Source organism: Engraulis encrasicolus, chromosome 1 (assembly GCF_034702125.1).
Source record: "Engraulis encrasicolus isolate BLACKSEA-1 chromosome 1, IST_EnEncr_1.0, whole genome shotgun sequence".
Taxonomy (NCBI): Eukaryota; Metazoa; Chordata; class Actinopteri; order Clupeiformes; family Engraulidae; genus Engraulis; species Engraulis encrasicolus.
Genome location: NC_085857.1, coordinates 51,237,103 through 51,257,277, shown reverse-complemented (window position 1 = coordinate 51,257,277; position 20,175 = coordinate 51,237,103). Strand labels below are relative to the sequence as shown.

The 20,175-nt window shown below is 41.1% G+C and overlaps 2 protein-coding genes and 1 long non-coding RNA gene across 4 annotated transcripts in view; 1 reads left to right on the top strand and 2 right to left on the bottom strand.

Annotated features, from left to right (window-relative positions):
* LOC134454238 (CMRF35-like molecule 1) overlaps positions 1-1,671 on the bottom strand; it is a 4,660-nt gene extending 2,989 nt beyond the window's left edge. Inside the window, exons 1-2 of the mRNA XM_063205116.1 lie at positions 1,520-1,671; positions 240-420 (exon numbers count right to left, since the gene is read on the bottom strand). Of these exons, the coding sequence (XP_063061186.1) occupies positions 240-420; positions 1,520-1,666 (328 nt within the window). The 5' untranslated portion in view covers positions 1,667-1,671. The remainder of the gene's footprint in view (positions 1-239; positions 421-1,519) is intronic.
* Positions 1,672-1,976: 305 nt separating this feature from the next.
* On the bottom strand, positions 1,977-3,256 carry si:dkeyp-104b3.1 (CMRF35-like molecule 9). Its single transcript, XM_063210228.1, has 2 exons — positions 3,077-3,256; positions 1,977-2,137 (listed from the first exon to the last, which is right to left on the bottom strand). Exons 1-2 carry the CDS (start codon positions 3,225-3,227, stop codon positions 1,977-1,979), a joined length of 312 nt encoding a protein of 103 aa, XP_063066298.1. The 5' UTR covers positions 3,228-3,256.
* A 10,888-nt stretch (positions 3,257-14,144) lies between these two features.
* Positions 14,145-17,099, top strand: LOC134454262 (uncharacterized). Of its 2 annotated transcripts, none has more exons than XR_010035814.1 (3): positions 14,145-14,283; positions 16,701-16,791; positions 17,013-17,099. It is a non-coding gene; the product is annotated as an uncharacterized LOC134454262 (long non-coding RNA). The 2 variants fall into 2 exon arrangements; XR_010035815.1 differs by lacking the exon at positions 14,145-14,283 and adding an exon at positions 16,349-16,594.
* The last annotated feature ends 3,076 nt before the right edge of the window (positions 17,100-20,175 follow it).

Below are 20,175 nucleotides of genomic sequence, written 5' to 3'. Positions count from 1 at the left end.
TGAATCAACGCTGACCAGTTTTTTCTGGCTTAACTTAATGTTCCCAAATTAGATTCTGCATTTCTTTACTGTAACTTGTAAAAATTTAGTTTAGTATCAGGCAGCTTAACATTTATAACAAGTATGGAGAAGGCAACGGTCATCTTACATTTACACTGTAGTTCTTAATGAAATTCATAGAGGTTCCTACAGTAAGAAAGGATAATCAATAAAAGTTTTTTTTTTTAAATATCCCTCACCTGTGTGTAGCTGCAGCTCTGTTGTCATAGCAACGCCTCCGAGAACGCCAGCGCTTCTGACGCCACACCAATAGACTCCGCCGTCCCCCGGCGTCACATTCCTGATGGTTACCGTGGCGACATACTTGGCCTTGTCCTCCACCAGGGCGTACCGTGCAGACTGAGGCCCCACTGACGACCCCTGTGACAGAGAGGATTCATAATGCTTTGAATTGTGCAGTTACCTAAAGCAGTGATCTGTCTAAATCTATACTAGTGTGTCTTAAGGAATGCTCTTCAGGAAGCTCTGTAAGCTTGGGGGTGGCTGGCAGTTGTGAATGGGGTGCATTAGTCTATTTAACCTTTTACAGTATTTCTCAATTGGTTTTGTACATTTCTCGAATCTCTCTCGCAATTTGCAAAACATAATATTCATTCTCAAAACAGCTTTAACAAATGGCAAAACACGGTGGATAACCTGCAAAACCGAGTCTCTTGGTCAAAACCCTTATTTGTCTTTCAAAACCAAGTTCTTTGTGTCAATGAACGTATCAGCGCCAGGAGAATGGTTAGTCATTGTGTCATAGTGTATGGACAAGCTAGTCAAATCAATTTCTCATGTTGTCAATTGAATAGTACACTCTTGAGGATCTTTTCTGAAGCGAAATGTTGTTTAGATTGGATGGGAAATGTTGTAAATTCAGTTTTATATTACATTGATCAGATAAGATTGAGATAGTTTCATGCATTCAGTGACACAGCTTTTTGAGTGATATGACAAAAGCAATTGATAATGTACGAAATCACTGAGAATTGTACACAGCCATGGCATGGTGGACGAGAGCATTTGCTATATGCCGAAAAGAATGAGAAACTGATTTGACCATGTGCACAGGTAACACCAGGAAGTCACAATTGAACAAAGACTTTTGAGAATCATTATTCTGTTGGGAGAAATGTACAAAACCAATTGAGAAAAACTGTAATACTAAGGGAGGTGTTGACAGGATTATGATGAGGTCGAAGGGGGCTTGGGACGCTTATGATGAGGTCAACCCCTGCTCTAGACTAAGTCATTATTGACTAATGTGTGTACAGTCTACCGGCCAGCAGCAAACCCCTCTTCACCAACTACTCTGTCCAATTGGGATTAGAACTCAAAAGTCAGAAATGTTCCCATTCTCCCACAGCTATGTCCTTACTGACTATCATCATGAGTTACATGTAACAGAATTACCTTTGCCAGTAGGGCACTGTTTTGACCCTACGAGCCACCATAGTTGTATGAGGTCACAACCGACCTGTGTCAGAGTGGATGCGAGCTCAGGGCAGGCCGAAATTTTCTCTTTCCTGTAGAAGTACTTGGTGCCGTTGACACTGCTGGCTGGGTAGGGGCATTTCAAGGTCATGTCTTCTCCTGGCGCAGCATACCTCACCATGGACTGCATGTAAGTGGGATCTGTGTGGAGAGAGAGAGAGAGAGAGAGAGAGAGAGAGAGAGAGAGAGAGAGAGAGAGAGAGAGAGAGAGAGAGAGAGAGAGAGAGAGAGAGAGAGAGAGAGAGAGAGAGAGATGCACAAAAAAGAATGAAATAATAATAAAAAATGTTTCAAGACAAAATAGCAATGATCAATTTGTTGTGTATTACTGAAGACACACTAAGTATAAATGCATTGTTGTACATTGTACAATGGTATAATGTTTTATTCACCGAATAGTAAAGTGCTCCCCTATGGGAATTATGTGTATTATGAGGCTGCTACTCACGTTTCTCTACATCAAGTCTATGTACCGCTGTGACAGTGTAATTGGGAGGCTCCCCAACACCACACCAATATTTCCCAGAATCCTTCAGGGTTAGTGATGTCATGAGTACGAGGAAGTGGTTGCTGTTGGTGTCAAACATGGCCACACTGGGTTCTGCATTGTAAAAATATATATATATATTTCAGATATGTCAATATTCAGAGGAAACTAGTATGTATAGCCTAACACTGTGGAGTGTCAAGTCAGTGTAAAATTCTGCTGCTGGACACTGTAATTTTAACGCCATTGTTCTTAATATTTACACAATATTGACTGGAATTGAGTCTGAAAATCTTACACTGGCCAATGATTAAAAAAAACCCATACAAGTCATGATGTTAACTGCTGACGTTTTGGTCTTCGACCTTCATCAGAATTTTACCTGGTGATGGTCTAAGGCCATAACGTTGTGAACAAAAGTAAAAGTGAAATGGTCAGTGTGCAGTTTTATGATTTTTTTCTCTCTGATTAGCAGCTCATGGGTTATCTCTGATGCACCTGTCAGCTTAGTTATGCGGAAACAAATTGTACTGACGAATGAGTAACTTCAACACTAATTTTGGGTAGGAAGAAATGTTATTTGGAACACAGAGTTCATTTAAACTATTTTCAAAGGAACAGTCCATCCTTTTTTGATTTTCACATATTTGCAGTATTTCCCAGCATTATTCATGAATGTGCTTATAATTTTCTTCTATGTGTTTCCATTGCCTAGTTTAACGATAGCCAAATTAAGCGTAGCAATGAAAGTCTATAGGGCCAAACAAAACATCATGAAATGTACTTATAAAGTACTTTAAAATTGATGTAATATTCATCAGAGTGCAGAACAGCTATTTAATCCTGTCCTGTGATCATTTGTGGCTTGATGCTAATGCCTCCATTCACTTTCAGTGATTATGCTAAGCTATGCTAATAATTCTGATCCAATAAATCTAAGCACTGAACAAACTGAGAAGAAAATAATATGCACATTCATGAATAATGCTTGGGAATACTGCAAATATGGGAAAATCAAAAAAGGGTGGACTGTTCCTTTAAGAGGTATTATACTTTGCAAGTGACCAGTGGAGGCTGGACTGGAGTAACAGGCTACGTCGTCATCCTTGCAGAAGATCTTCTTCCTGCCCTTGTCCCCAGCCTTGTAACCGCACTCGAAAATAACAACACCGCCCACGTACGCCTTCAGGAGAGCGGCTCCCATGCCTTGCACTAGGAAACACACACACACACACACACACACACACACACACACACACACACACACACACACACACACACACACACACACACACACACACACACACACACACACACACACACACACACACACACACAAACACATACACACAAACACATACACACACACACACAGACTTTCACTTCCCCCCTGGGAATACACCGAGACAGATAAAAATGCTGCTCATGGTGAAAAAAAACTATTTTTTTGTGTGTGTGACTCACATTCTTTCTGTGATTCACATGAATTACAGAAAAGGGTTCAGATTTCAGAGCTCATATGATAATGTACAGAGAGAGAGAGAGAGCGAGAGAGAGAGAGAGAGAGAGAGAGAGAGAGAGAGAGAGAGAGAGAGAGAGAGAGAGAGAGAGAGAGAGAGAGAGAGAGAGAGAGAGAGAAAGAGTGCGTGTGCGAGCGTGCCGTGCGACTTTTTTTGCTCACTCAAAAACACTCACATACAACTCAAAGGGCAAAAACACCACAATAATGAAAAATGTAATCATTGTCTTCTGCCTGTCTGTGCCTTTTTTGATTATGTGTTTATCAAAATTCTACGATTGTGATCCCCCAATGTTAACCTGCGGCTGGCACCTGTGGATGCAACATGTGAGATTATAAGGATCAAAATAAAGTTTTCCAAAACCTATGTTTGATATCTGGCACTTCTTGTTTTTCCACTGAATACATGTAATAACATTGCACTTGGCTGATGCCTTTTATCCAAAGTGACTTAGCCTACAGTTATTTTAGGTACAGGGTGTTTGTTACAGGCCCTGGAACAATGTGAGGGTAGGTGCCTTGCTAAATGGCACTTTAGTCATGGATGGTGGTGCTGGTAAAGTAGGATTTGAACCTGCAACGCACTGATCTAAAGGCCAGTGCTTCAACCATTGAGTCATTTTAATCCTGCCATGCCAGATACCAGGTTGGCACTTGAATATTTTTTTGTTCTTGTAAAATTAAGATATGGATCATAGCTGTGCTCTGACAAAGGTTTTCTTTAATGTTTCATTTGATGTTTTGTTTTTTAGCTTACTCTATATTGACTACCACTGTCATCTTGTGTGTGACCCTGTGTGTAATTTATTGCCAAAAAGCAGAAGTAATTGGGGAGCTGTGGCTCATTTTGCAGTAAATGTTTACCAATGGGCTCAGATGAATTATGGTGCTGCACACAGAGTTGTGCAAAAAAGTGTGAAAACTGAATGTTGTGGCTTTGCTCTGAATGTCGCACGAACAAGTCTGCGCCTTTGAGGCAGAGAGGTCAGATATCTGCATTGCAGACACTGCAAGTGTGGCAAACGTGTGTAAGCAATTGAACAAATGAAAATGCAAAAATCAACCAAGCGCAATGACAATTACCCATTACCCTTTCCCTTTATGCTTGAGGTCTTAAAATTTAAGACATATAGTAGTTGTTTTGATCCGTCTTTTATGACTTTTTTTCAAATGGGGAAGCAAGATGTTTGACAATTATATGGCAACTGTTTTGTAACATTTTCAAAGTCCAATAACTCACCCGATCTCTCCTTTTTCTTGTGGCCTTGTGATTCGCTGGTACTCTCCCCCTTGGAGAAAACAATACGATTTTCCCCGTGCCAACCTACACACAAAAACCTTTACGTGACTTGTTACCCATTCCACATCCCAACTGCCAACATGACGTCAACCACAACCTGACACTTAATATGTAAAACAAATCCATGAAAATGTTCCCATTTTCAATGTCACTGTTAAGGAAAAGCAGAGACTGACCAACAACTGAGACAGATAAATGCATAGGGGACTCTGCAAAGGTAGGCCAACTTGTTTTGATTTGACATCGTTGCATGGTCTATAGCAAATTCCCCAAATAAACCCATTCCCAAAATAAAGCTTTGATTTTAATAATTTAACTAAAAATGCTTACCTGTCAGGGACTAAAAGAAAGATCTGAAGTGGACCAAAGAAGTTGCAAATCTCATCTGACTTCGGGAATGTAGCCTGTAGCCTTGCATGCTAAGTGTATTATGTCAGTTCCTGTATGAATTCCTCTATGTTTGTCTGTGTGTGTGTGTGTGTGTGTGTGTGTGTGTGTGTGTGTGTGTGTGTGTGTGTGTGTGTGTGTGTGTGTGTGTGTGTGTGTGTGTGTGTGTGTGTGTGTGTGTGTGTGTGTGTGTGTGTGTGTGGTTAAGCGACATGGTGAAACTACCTGACCAAAGAAGCACACACACACACACACACACACCCACACACACACACACACACACACACACACACACACACACACACACACACACACACACACACACACACACACACACACACACACACACATACACACACGAAAACATGGCTATTTCAGTTATTTCTCTTTTTACGCCATAGCTAATTGCACGATTTCTGTAATCTGAATGTGTGTGTGTGTGTGTGTGTGTGTGTGTGTGTGTGTGTGTGTGTGTGTGTGTGTGTGTGTGTGTGTGTGTGTGTGTGTGTGTGTGTGTGTGTGTGTGTGTGTGTGTGTGTGTGTGTGTGTGTGTGTGTGTGTGCGTGTGAAGTTGATGCGTGTTGAAGTTGAAGTTGCTATAGTTACAAAATGTTGCTGTTGCATGTTTACGATTCAAGATTTAAGAGAAGGTTGCAACTGCTTCCTTCTGTGTAGTGATAAATAAATATTAGGGACATAAATTAGCAAATAAATGATAATAAATAAATATTAGGGAAATAAATAAGCAAATAAATAAATAAACCATCAAACAAATAAATGAATGAATAAATGGTCTCAGTATTTAACCCATAGGTGTTCGGGCCATTTTGACCCGTTTTCAGTTTTTAGCTTTATAAAAATAGTATCAGCTACTATTCTTTCACACTGTGATTCATTGGCTTTGATTCATTTTCAGTGAGGAACATGAATCTGAAAAACAATTAGTGACACCCCCCTCCACAGACGTGTTCCCGGGTCATTTTGACCCATATTATTTTGGGGGGCTTATAGATTAATAATTTTCTAAACTCTCTGATACAGTAGTGATCACATGCTGAGTAGACAATGCAGAGGGTGAATTATGTTGGAAAAGGAGTGCTGATATTATTCATTCCTTCAGTTGTGTATCAATATTTCGACCTTGCGTGATAAGAGCTTGGATTGAGTTTACTCACTTTCTTCATTGTCTCTTTATCTTTCTCTCTCTGTATCTCTCACTCTCAAAAATCACATGAACACAGAAATTTAGAAGCATAATGACGGGAACATGAGTAAGTAAGTAAGTAAGTACGTTTTATTTCTAAAGCACATTTAAAACAGTACAAAACTGACCAAAGTGCTGCACAGAGGCTGGTTAGAATAAAAATAGCAAGATAAATAAAGAAAGTAAAGCATATTAGTAGCACATAGCATTTCAATATAAAGGAAATAAAACATCTGCATACAGTGCACAGTTGCAGCACTGGCAGCATTGACTATATAAGACACATAAAAGGAGCTTAGAAAACTTTGAGTACATAAAGGGTGAAAATGAGCTATGATTTTTTTCAGCTTTTAATTGTTTTCCCATATCTCGGGTCAAAATGACCCAAACACCTTATATGTAACAATAACACCTTACAAGGGATAAACAGTGGATGGCTTGAGGGAAGAAACTCTAACCATTGTCTAAAATGTATAATTGATCAAATATTTGTCTGTCAGCAGGATAACTAAAAAAATCATGAACTGATTTGGATGAAACGTTGTGGAGTTGTTGGAAATGACCAAGTGATGCAAGTGATTACATTTTGGTGGTCATCCTAACCAGGACTTTTTTTTTTTTTTTAAGATTCTTCACCATTGCTAGCCTACAAATCTAGACGCCCTAAGTGACTGCAAATTGAATTGCAGGATAGGGCAACTTTGAAATTACAGTTTCTAACTCCACAAAAAGGCTTAAAATAAAATCATGGTGTAACATAGTCAAATGTTCTATCAAACAGCTTCCTTGGCAGAGGTCTGCACTCTCAGAGTGCATCTAGTTATCAAACCAAAACGGACACAGAATATAAAATACACAGCACTTGCATTTATGTTTAAGTCCTGATAGAAAGAGTTAATAACAGCATGAATGTGACAATCACAAGTTAAAGAGCCTACATTTTAACAATACAATATTATAAGTGTGTAGGCTATACCAAAATTATATATCAAAGAAATCAGAACGCTTTCCATAAAGAGAATATTCTACCTACTCCCTCCATATAAAAACAATGAAAATGAACCTTTTAGGACTGCAACAAATACCCTCTAAGTAACTAACTATAAGTTGTTCTGGATAAATTTGTCAGCTAAATGTAATTTAGGCCTAGATAATTTAACAACAACAACACCAAAAAAGCATGCATGACTTTGCTTTGTCTTATTGTAAGTTACCGTAAATTTCCAAATAATAGCCCGGGCTATTATTTGTCTGAATCGCGTGAGAGACCCGGCGAATATTTGAGACAGGCGGCTATTTGGGACAGGCGATTAATTCCTTCTTCCCAAACATTATTTCTGTAAACTGGGAAAATATGGTAGTCAATTGCTTTAAGCAATAGTAGGCCTAGGCTATGTTATTGTTAAATGTAAGACTAACGAAACACCGCTGCTTCCCCGAGTTTTACATTTCAACATTTCCGACATTTCCTTCACTGACGCAGCGGTTGATGGTCAAAGACGCGGCGCATCCTAAAAACTAAACAAAACAATATAAGGGGGGAAACATGCAGCGCCGGTGGCCAAGCCTTCTTCCTTGGTTAATTTAATGATTATTTAGACCGGGCTTTTATTTGGAACCGGCCATTATCTGTCAAATATCCTCGTGCACCCGGCCCTTAAAAGGAACCCGGCCGTTAATTGGAACTCGGCTATTATATGGAACTTTACGGTAATACGGTTGATAACATCACATACAAACGAATACATGAATCCCTGCAGTAATGACATCCAATGATTAGTCCAAAAGTCCAAAAGTAAATTTGATCAACATAAGGAATCATTATAAACCGTGGACTCAGAGGCGATTCAGTTGGGGCCCCCAGTGGTGAACATTTGAAGGAAATTTGCCAATTCTGTAGCAAAGAGTGAGCTGTTATTCACCATCCAGGGGCTTCTTCTTCTGTTTCCTGTGGGCCTTGGAGCCTGTGGAGGAGAGGGACACAGCAAAGATACATCATATTAGAACAAACTTTATTAGCTATGTTGAGTACCGTGGGGTAGAAAATGATCCATTATTAAGTTACATTACACTTAGCTGACGCTTTTATCCAAAGCGACCTACAGTTATTTACAGGGTAGTGTAAACAGTCCCTGAAGCGGTATGGAGTTAGGTGACTTGCTCAAGGGCACCTCAGCCATGGAGTGCAGTATGGAGAGTGGAAGGGTGGGATTTGAACCTGCTACGCTCTAATCTAAAAACCATCTCTTTAACCATTAGGCCACGTCTGCCAAACTGTAGTTAAAACAAAGAGGTTGGATATATAATAAGAGGAATCGAAACACGCCCACTCAATGCAAAAGCGTGTGCTCAAAATTTGGTCTCCTAAGGGGGCGTTGTCCCTCCTTCTTCTTCTCTTTTCGTGATTTTTGCACAAGACGTGCGCTACCACCATCTACAGCGCTAAGGGGACTCCATTTATTCTCTACCTCAAGACTCCGAAGGTCTCCTAATCGAAGGTCTCCTAAAGGGGCGTTCACCCGACGTAAAGTGGATACCGGAAAAGAACCCGCCTGCTTTATCTCACTCTCATATACGATTCAATGACTTGCTGTTGTAAAAGTATAATAACTTTTCCCTCCACTTTATTCCTAACCAACGACGGAAAGGAGTGGGCATTTGAAACAGAAGCAGTGTTAACTTAACTTAAGACACATGAAAGGCAAATGGCATGATACAGATGAGGAGATGCAAATGAATGAATGTTATGACAATTTAATTATCAACTGCAAGGTAACATTACATTTAACTCAAGGCTACTGCGGGTTACATAGGATACAGTGAAATCAAATACAGTTTACCCAAGATAGATAGACAGAGAGAGAGAAAGAGAGAGGGAGAGAGGGAGAGAAAGACAGAGATTGGAGCCCCTTTAGAGATGGAAAGAGACTCCCAGATGAATCTCTTAGGTGAGCTTATATACGGCAACCCCCCACCCCCAAAGTGTCCTTTGTCTTGCTAGGGCCAGTGGCACCCCACGGGTTTGAGCCACCACATGGAATGGGGGGGGGGGGTGTCCCCTTAAGTCAACTTTACTGAGATAACAGCAACCAGTGACAGCAACAATATCAGTTCTGGGTCATCCAATAATCTCCATATTTACAGTTGACCCTTTGATACAATGAGATATGTCAAAATCGCATTGAATCACAAAACAATGGATGACTGGAGATGATAATGTTGATGGCTGGTGGAACCCGGTACTGTTTCACACAGGGCACTGATGAATGTAAAATCATATCAGTGTCTCTGTGTGGCTACGAGTGACTAAAGGTTCTCTCTTGAGGGGTCCGTCACAGCAGGCATCCTTTATCGTGGAGGGGTGTCGAATTCTGGCAGTCTTCTTATCTTATCAGTCTTTTCAGAGTTTAGGCATTTGCATACAGAATGATTGACTGACTGACATGGCATATGGCTTGAAACAGCTGCATCAGAGGTTTTCATTGCAACAGTTAAAATACATTACACTTGTAATTTCATCCCAGCTAACCAGTCTTCTGGTCTGTTAAAGAATATATTCACATATTTAGCATCACATTGGTGTTTACATTATTGTCAGAGAGGAAATGAACAGTAGTGAGTCCTATGAGTGTTATCTCACTTGTTGCTAACTGAGGCCATTTTATTAATGCTACTTTGCCTCAGGCCTTTTTTTTTCTCAGGGCAGGCTACAGGGCAGGGCTTCACATTTTCCCTAATTGTAGACTTTGACTGTACTTTGCAGCCTTGCTACTTACATAATGGCACCAGCTCATTTGCAACCTCAAATAGATAACTTTTAGTTAGGACACATAATCAGGTAAATATTCTTCCACACAATATTTGGTTGTAGGTAATAATACTAAAAGCAAGGCCTTTGCGGTTTCACACATAAACAGCTCTAGTCTTCAAACAGCTATCCGATGCACACAACTAACGAGCAAGCACAACATAAAGTCTACTGCTCTAGTAAGTCTATGCAAAGAAGGACAGCCTTTTAGACGAGCCTAAACGGTTCCAACCTGCAAACAGCCTGTCTATGGCTTTATAAGCACACACAACAGCTAAGACATATTATATAACCTTTCAACTTTCACATGTGCAGTATGAATATAACAGGCATTGTGAATAATTTCTTGAAGGTGGCGAGGTAAACAGCCAAGGTGATAACTTTTAAAACGTGAAAATGCCCCGTGCGCAATTTACTAAAGCCACGCGGTGGGGACACAGTAATGCATTACATGGCTATGAGAAATCTATGCTCATTAGCAAGCAAACGTGTCTTCTTACCACACCGCTGCGTTGTGACTTTGTCTGCGTTTAATTGCGCTGATCCGTGGGCATCTCACTTCGAAATTAACTCTTAAGATGGCGTGAACACATCTGGTCAAAACCTGTGTGAATACTGTTCATACTGGGAGAAATACACAAATTATCCATCATTCGCATAGTGGAGCAACGGTCTGAAAATCATAGGAGTGTCGTGAACATTTGTGGGTTTTTTCCTTTTTGGAGGTGGCGGCGGGGGTCCTGCGCGATATCTTTCGAAGGTCGGCGAGTCACACGAGCTGCTTTGATCATTATCAGTCTCGAGTGATGCGCGACGCTTGAGAAAGTATGGCGGAGGATGCCCGAGACCAATTTGCCAACATTTTTTCGCTTCATGTCCTGCTTTGTTGCAGGATTTACAACATTTGCTGTGATCGCTTACTTTTCGCCTAGTGCGCTTCTTTTTGGGCCTTTGTTTGCTCGACCTTGCAAGGCATCGGAGAGCAGCCACACTGCGCTCTTCTAGAGAGGCGTCGCTAACCACAGCTTTTGTCTCGGCATCACATGGCGCGCGGGCAGATGTGCCAGCGGCATCTTTGCATTCACGACTCATTTTCCAATTTATGAATTCCATATTTTTCACAACAGTTCCAAGGAAATCATTCAGCCGTTCAATTTTCTGATTTTGTTCTTCAATCACTTTCTGCTGCTTCTCAAACAGTATATGCATAATGCCCTCGGAATATTTGCGTTGCTTTGCTTTCGTCTTACGCATGCCATAAAACAACCAGTAATGATATATATCTTCCTCATTAGATTCTACCGTAATGCGTTTAGTAGCCAGTTTATCTAATGTATCAGCCAAATTGCATTTCACTGCGTTCAGAAGTTTACTTCTGCCCAAATGTTTATCCATTCTGCATGGGAAGGATAGCTGAACCTTCTGAATTTGCTGGTGAGATTTTATCACTTTGCCAATGTGCTTAAAATAAGTTAGATTCCTACTCACCAACCCTCAGATTTGTTCACACGTCCCGATGCAGAATTGTTTTCGTTAATCTGACTCCAAAATTTTGCGCATCCATATCACGTCGGGGTCACCACTGTAAAAGTATAATAACTTTTCCCTCCACTTTATTCCTAACCAACGACGGAAAGGAGTGGGCATTTGAAACAGAAGCAGTGTTAACTTAACTTAAGACACATGAAAGGCAAATGGCATGATACAGATGAGGAGATGCAAATGAATGAATGTTATGACAATTTAATTATCAACTGCAAGGTAACATTACATTTAACTCAAGGCTACTGCGGGTTACATAGGATACAGTGAAATCAAATACAGTTTACCCAAGATAGATAGACAGAGAGAGAGAAAGAGAGAGGGAGAGAGGGAGAGAAAGACAGAGATTGGAGCCCCTTTAGAGATGGAAAGAGACTCCCAGATGAATCTCTTAGGTGAGCTTATATACGGCAACCCCCCACCCCCAAAGTGTCCTTTGTCTTGCTAGGGCCAGTGGCACCCCACGGGTTTGAGCCACCACATGGAATGGGGGGGGGGGATGTCCCCTTAAGTCAACTTTACTGAGATAACAGCAACCAGTGACAGCAACAATATCAGTTCTGGGTCATCCAATAATCTCCATATTTACACTGTCCAAACAGGGAGAGACAACTAGTTACACAAAATGATGTGGTGATGAGAGGACTCTTGGATTATTTATCTATATATTATTGCTAGACAAAGTCAGAGAAACTTGGGGAGGGGATTAGATATCTGCTGTCCTTTTGGATTATCTCCTATCGTTTATTGCAAGACCAACTCATCAGGAAAAAATATTTTCGGTTGCTAGTATAGTTTACTTGGCTATGGCAAGTAGGCCTACCTATAATACAAGGAATTTGACAAATGATGACATTGTATGCCATACTTGTACCATGACTCTGTACTGTAATAGTACATAACCAAATGCTGATTGGGAGAAAAGCATCAACTAAGTGTAATGTTATGCAATGTGATTAGTGAAATATTACTGCTCATCACCTGCTCCATTTGAGTCACCTCCACCTGGACACTGGAGTTGCACCTTCTCTCCCTCAGGTCTCTTGAACTGAATACCAGCATAGAGGACATCACCTGCATGATACAATATGTTAAGGAACAATGGGGGATAACAAATATATAAATCACATCCCCTAGACCCCTACACAATACAATACACTGCATGAAAAGAGGAATATGTGGATGAGTTTTGCACCTTAAATTGCCTCATACCTCAAGCCACAGCATTTGCGGCTCCCCCATGCCCCCCTCCCATCCCCTTCTTAGGAGAGCCTTTAATATGTAAATGCCAGTGATCAGGTCGGGAGCTGCTACAGTCAATTTCAAGTGGGGTGGGGTGGGGTGAGGTCAGGTGGGTGGGAGGGAGTGGGGGGTCGGCAGGCCTGTTTCTAGGATTTTGGGGTCCCTAGGCAACGGGATTGTTGGGGGCCCTAGGGCATTTTTTGACCTTTTACTAAAATGTGTGTGTGTGTGTGTCTGTGTGTATGTTTGTTCACGCTGCCCAGTGGTGTTTTTCAGAATCACTAACCATTAAACCAGGGGTAGTGAACCTATGTCTCGAGGGCCCTTGAGGCCGTTTTATCCGGCCCCTGATATCATTATAATGTTTTGCAACTTCACATGAAATAGGCCTATGACATATTTTGCAGGCCTAAATGAATCTTAGAAATTACATTTCCAATGCAATTAAGTTAGGCCTATATTCAGGGGACCTAGAAAAGGTGGGGACTGTTTTAAATGTGTCTACCTTTAAAGGTGTCTATATGTCTATATAGGCCTAAAGGTGTCTATATATGCCTAAATTTCATGGGGAAATCCTGATTTGTGTTCATAGTACGGCCCCCGGAGGATTTTATGTCCATGGTAGGAATTTGAAGTGGCCCTTCGAATGAAAAAGGTTCCCCACCCCTGCATTAAACCTTTCTTCTAGCCACAGCTCTGCTGTCAGTACATTTTATTATGATACTATAAGCTCAGAAATGAAGTTGATCAAACAATTCGATCGGTGCTATAAACATTTAAATGAACCGAATAGAAATCAGAATAGAAACATCTGAATGATCTTTCTTGGACATAGCCTACATTTTGAAGTGACCCTTTGAATTAAAAAGGTTCCTCACCCCTGCTTTTGAGGAAAAACATCAATGTGCTTGGCCACTCTGGTTTTTAAATTATTCTGAACTAAAGCAAGGATTGTTCAAGGAAGTTCAAAACAGACTGTCTCTGGTTAAATTAGTTCTACACCAAGCCTTTAGGTGGCAGTACAACTAACTCGCACAATGCGAATTCCACACACAAGCATCAAAGAAGCCATCTACCGCGGTCAACAACACCGACCCAGAGTCATGAATAGAAAAGAGTTGTGTATATCCCATTGGCATACGTGGGCAAGGGGCGGGGTCTATTTTCCGTGTCATGGCTCCTCCCTGTAGACTTCAAGAAGTTCCATATCCGGAAGTGGGCCCCGTAGACTTTCGTTTGACTGTCGACACCTTTCTCGGTAAGTTGATAAATGGGAGAACAAATCGAAATGTTTTCTGTGTTTCAGTATCCGTTGTCTAAAGTATAGCCTTCAATTATGTAATTGCATGTGGTTTGCATGAAAATTGCGATGTCGATGTTAAAGACGAACGCTGTTTAGGAATGAATAACCACTTCTGGTAGCTTAAGTTAGCATAGTGGCTACGTTACAATCCTATACAATGCGCTACTATCTGTATCATAAACGACTGTGTTTTCTACTTCCCACATTCATATAACGCCATATTACCCGTGTACATTCGTGGTTTGATCTTCCCAGCTATTTGAATGCATGTAGCTGCATGTGGTTAGCGTAGCGAGTAAGCATTTACGTGTGGATGTGTTGGCTAGCTACAAAAATTACAATTGAGTCCCGAATATTAAAGTACTGAAGTTGATGACCCCAGGTATTTCAGAAACCGAGAAATATATATTTCTGTTGAGTAAACCATGGATGTTTGCTGAACAGTTGCTGAACAGTTTGCTGAACAGTTTTGAAGTTGGCTAGTCGAACTACTATGCACAGTCCGTAGCCAGATGTGCACCGCATTGACAATGCGCCGTATACCTGTATTTCTCCTTTTAGCTCTGTGAAATCAAATAGTTTCTGATTGATTTGAATGAGTGGTGGATTAATGTCTATTTTTTTTGTCTGCCAGTCTATCATTTTACTTCACTGATGACCCCTGAACAGATTGTCAGTGCCCTTCCCAACTTCATGTGTTTCTTTATTTCATTGCTCTTCCTCATACAGCTTGCCCCCACACTCACAGCTTGGTGTGTATATTATAACAATGTGTTTCTTTATTTCATTGCTCCAGGTGTGTCATGTTCACTCATCATTCACAGATATCCGGCCCTTCTTCATACAGCTTGCCCCCCTCCCCTCATTCACAGCTTGGTGTGTTGCTATCATGTGATTCCTTACTTCACTGATGACCCCTGAACTTCATGTGTTTCTTTATTTCATTGCTCCAGGTGTGTCATATTCACTCATCATTGACTGATGACCCCTGAACAGATTTCCGGCCCTTCTTCATACAGCTTGTCTTCCACCTTCACAGTCATGGTGTGTATATTGTTATTACAATGTGATTCTTCATTTCATTGCTCGTCTTCATGCAGCTTGCCCCCCTCCCCACATTCACAGCTTGGTGTGTTGTTATTATTACTATGTCATTCTTTACTTCACTGATTACCCCAGAACTTCATGTGTTTCTTTATTTCATTGCTCCAGGTGTGTCATATTCACTCATCATTGACTGATGACCCCTGAACAAATTGTCAGTGCCCTTCCTAACTTCATGTGATTCTTTATTTCATTGCTCCAGGTGTGTCATATTCACTCATCATTGACTGATGACCCCTGAACAGATTGTCAGTGCCCTTCCTAACTTCATGTGATTCTTTATTTCATTGCTCCAGGTGTGTCATATTCACTCATCATTGACGGATGACCCCTGAACAGATTTTCAGTGCCCGTCCTAACTTCATGTGATTCTTTATTTCATTGCTCCAGGTGTCATATTCACTCATCATTGACTGATGACCCCTGAACAGATTGTCAGTGCCCTTCCCAACTTCATGTGTTTCTTTATGTCATTGCTCTTCCTCATACAGCTTGCCCCCACATTCACCGCTTGGTGTGTTGTTATTATTACTATGTGATTCTTTACTTCACTGATGACCCCTGAACAGATTGTCAGTGCCCTTCCTAACTTCATGTGATTCTTTATTTCATTGCTCCAGGTGTGTCATATTCACTCATCATTGACTGATGACCCCTGAACAGATTGTCGGTGCCCTTCCCAACTTCATGTGTTTCTTTATTTCATTGCTCTTGGTGTGTATATTGTATATTGTATATTCACTCATCATTGACTGATGACCCCTGAACAGATTGTCAGTGCCCTTCCTAACTTCATGTGATTCTTTATTTCATTGCTCCAGGTGTGTCATATTCACTAATCATTGACTGATGACCCCTGAACAGATTGTCAGTGCCCTTTCTAACTTCATGTGATTCTTTATTTCATTGCTCCAGGTGTGTCATATCCACTCATCATTGACTGATGACCCCTGAACAGATTGTCAGTGCCCTTCCCAACTTCATGTGTTTCTTTGTCATTGCTCTTCCTCATACAGCTTGCCCCCACACTCACAGCTTGGTGTGTATATTGTAACAATGTGTTTCTTTATTTCATTGCTCCAGATGTGTCATGTTCACTCATCATTCACAGATATCCGGCCCTTCTTCATACAGCTTGCCCCCTCCCCACATTCACTGCTTGGTGTGTTGTTATTATTACTATGTGATTCTTTACTTCACTGATGACCCCTGAACAGATTGTCAGTGCCCTTCCTAACTTCATGTGTTTCTTTATTTCATTGCTCCAGCTGTGTCATATTCACTCATCATTGACTGATGACCCCTGAACAGATTTCCGGCCCTTCTTCATACACCTTGTCTTCCACCTTCACAGTCATGGTGTGTATATTGTTATTACAATGTGATTCTTCATTTCATTGCTCGTCTTCATACAGCTTGTCTCCCACCTTCATCTGGTTCTTCACTTAATTGCTCCAGGTGTACCATATTCACTGATAATGATATTTGTTGTTCATATACAGCAGCATACAGTTTTAATTTTCTGTCTATTTCAATGTTACACATTGAGTATGACCGCTGCATGTCTGTGTTGTTGACAGGCACAACACTCAGGAGTGCTGTGAGTTGCATGACACCTGCAGAGGCTCCATACTACAGACTACTACTACTCGGTACTACAGAAACCGGATCACTTGGCCTTCCACACTCTCTAGGATTGCATAGGCTCCATTTCTTCTCCCACATCACCATTCCAAAACAACTCCAGATGTTTCGTTTGTATTATGGCCAGTTTCTTTACATCTGTTACACTACCTGTGTTTTGCACCCAAAACTGGACTGCTCTATCTGTTTCTTGTTTTTTTATCATCACTTGCATTGCTGTAAATATGTTCCATTAGCTCAGTTTTGCAACTATGAAGTGTACAGTTTTGTTGTTGTATTACTGTTACGCTGAGCAAAAAGAAACCTCAAACCTTACTCTTAGGCCTATGTGAATTCTTCATGCGTGTCGTGCTCTGTCAACAGTTTGATGCTTACAAAGCATTCCAAGTGTCTGTATGATGTTCTACCATTATGCTATGCCTTCACACAGTTAATAACAAAAGGTATACAGTATTAAAAATGCATATTCACACTAGGTTATTGTCTAACTTGGCACCATAGCAGTGAGCATCCAGTGTATTTCTGTGTTCAAAACATACATAAATACATTTAAAAAAAAATTAATTGACCCACTCAAGTACTGGTTATACAGTTGTTGTCTTTTTTTAATTATAATTTATTTAGTCCACATGACAGATCCATGGCCCTGCTCCATGCCACTGATTCAGAGTCGTGTGTAGGGACTACACGTCTCTGCCCTGATCCTCTTCACTCTGCCTGCATGCAACGATGCATGTTTTTGGCAGGTCTGATGCAGCCTCATAAAGGCTAAAGCTGGCCTGCGTCTCACTGCTAGAGATCTATAGACATACAAGTGTATGTGATTAGTTTTTAACGAATTAATATTTGTAGTGTAAATAATGAACACAACGCTTTAACGATTACAGTCAGAAGCTACCAAGAAAGTTAGCATCTCATAGGTAAGTGGCGGGCTCCTGGCTAAGCTAATGGTGATTTCCCTCAAAACGTGATAAAAACACACCAGTTCTACGACAGTAGCGTGTAAACAACACAGTATTTTATATCACCTAGATGTACTAGACGAATTACCTAAAAAAAATGGGATGGATCCCGTTTGTGTGCATATTTATTCAATGCTTACTGTAGAAAGGCTTATTCTGCTCAGTAGAAGTCAATGACGGCTCTCTGTTTGTTTAGAACTTTACAGAGCCATTAGCGTGTCTACACAGCCACTAGGTGACTTTCCCGCCGAGATCAAAGGTAGGCGTAACTCTGTGTTATCAATGGCTCTGCACCGACCTATCTGAACAAAACCACGCGCTGTCTGTGTGGTTTCACTGTTACAAGTTTCTTGGCGACATGGGGGAAAGTTCCTCACATACCAACGGAAAATGGGCACATACATGTAAGTAAATTTTACTCAACTGTGGTTTAAAGTTTCAGTACTCAAGAGCGATTGAATAGCTCCTCTGAACACAGATCCGCCATTGCTAAGTTGTAGCACAAGTCCCCTCAATGAATGTGACTACTCTTGTTGCTGCTGTACGCTAGTAAATTCTGATAACTTGCGAGCATCGTAATGACAAAATGCAGTAGTGAAACGGTGAATATGTTAAGTATACTTGTTGATGGTAAGTTGTTTGACATTGCTCGTTCTCAATTGCCTTTCCCCTGCCTAAAGATGATTCCCAGTTTGTCGCTCCCAGCGCGGTTCGATCCCCAGTCGGTTCGCTCCCACTAGCCAGACTATCGAGCCCACCGAGCTAGTTATCTTTTTGATGTTAGTTTTTTGTTACGTACCCTAAACCTAACCCTTACCTTAATCCTAAACCTAACCCTAAATTGCTTGTGTGTGGTAGTGTATGATAATACGAGAAATGTAATCGGGTGGGATAGAACGCCTGGGATTGATAGGATCACCTGGGACTACACGTCCGGGAGTGATCTTACATGGGAGTGACCATCTCTCAGCGCTTAAGATTGACAAAGGCTACCGTTAGCATGCTATTGCGTTAGCTCATCAACTAGTTGCTGGGCACTGCTCATTTTTCACGTCTGCCCGGCATTTCGCTGATGAACTAACGCTTGGACGTCTTGCCAATGTATTTTACAGCGGCAAAAATGCATCTAGGCGACGTTGGCAAGATTTGTGTGTCGTCTGGGTATGTTGGTTTTCAGTGCTGGGCAGTAGCGAAGCGACTAGTTTAATTACATTCCCTAGTAGCTTGGTCGTAGCGTCATTACTATGTATCGACTAACGTCCCTGTAGTTAGGAAATAAATAGTATTTGAAATCAATGTGAAATACCCTGGCATTTGCAACAGTAGGCAACCTGTCCTTAAAAAGTATGGGTCCTCAAAACAGCACTTGTTGCACAAATAAGTGTTGCATAGAGCAGTGTTTCCCAACCAGGGGTACGTGTACCACTAGGGGTACGCGAGCACCCTGCAGGGGGTACTTGGAAAAATGAAAACATGTATGGAGCATAGTCACATTGGGATATAAAGCATGAGTCAGGGGGTACTTGTGGTATGAGAAAGGGCTTAGGGGGTACTTGAGACAAAAAAAGGTTGGGAAACACTGGCATAGAGCACGCCACCCCGAAATCAATGTGAAATAAGCTTACCCTGGCATTTGCAACAGTAGGCAACCTGTCCTTAAAAAGTATGGGTCCTCAAAACAGCACTTGTTGCACAAATAAGTGTAGCTGGCCTCTTCAAGAAATTGAAATTATGCATGGTCACTTTTTCTTATTGTTTCACGTGGAGGTCTACTGACATTGTCTAAATAATGTAGGCTAGTTTATGTCCATGTATTATATTAGGACCCAAGGTTAATGGGTTATTCTGTTTACCATGTTTTCACAGGCTGCTGTCTCATAATATGGCGAAGACGAGTCACTTGAAGGCCTAACAGCTCTTATGAGGAGCAGTCTTGCCATAGAAGACTGAAAGAATGTAAGATTAACTTCTTTGTGACCAATATGACTTGCTCATTGATACATTAGCTATGTCAATATGAGATGCATGGCGAAGTATTTAATTTATTTGTCTCTCTTCTAGGAGCTGTAGAAACAGGGTGCCTGCTGCAGTATGACGAGGACGCCCTGATCATAGAAGGTCCAGTGTCTTGGCAGGG

What these genes read in the sequence shown, in the direction of transcription:
- si:dkeyp-104b3.1 (XM_063210228.1), bottom strand. Translation starts at nt 3,227, where the DNA reads ATGGGAGCCGCTCTCCTGAAGGCGTACGTGGGCGGTGTTGTTATTTTC. An exon ending in CTCCACTGGTCACTTGCAAA is followed by an intron (nt 2,138 to 3,076) that starts GTATAATACCTC and finishes TTTACAATGCAG; the next exon opens with AACCCAGTGTGGCCATGTTT.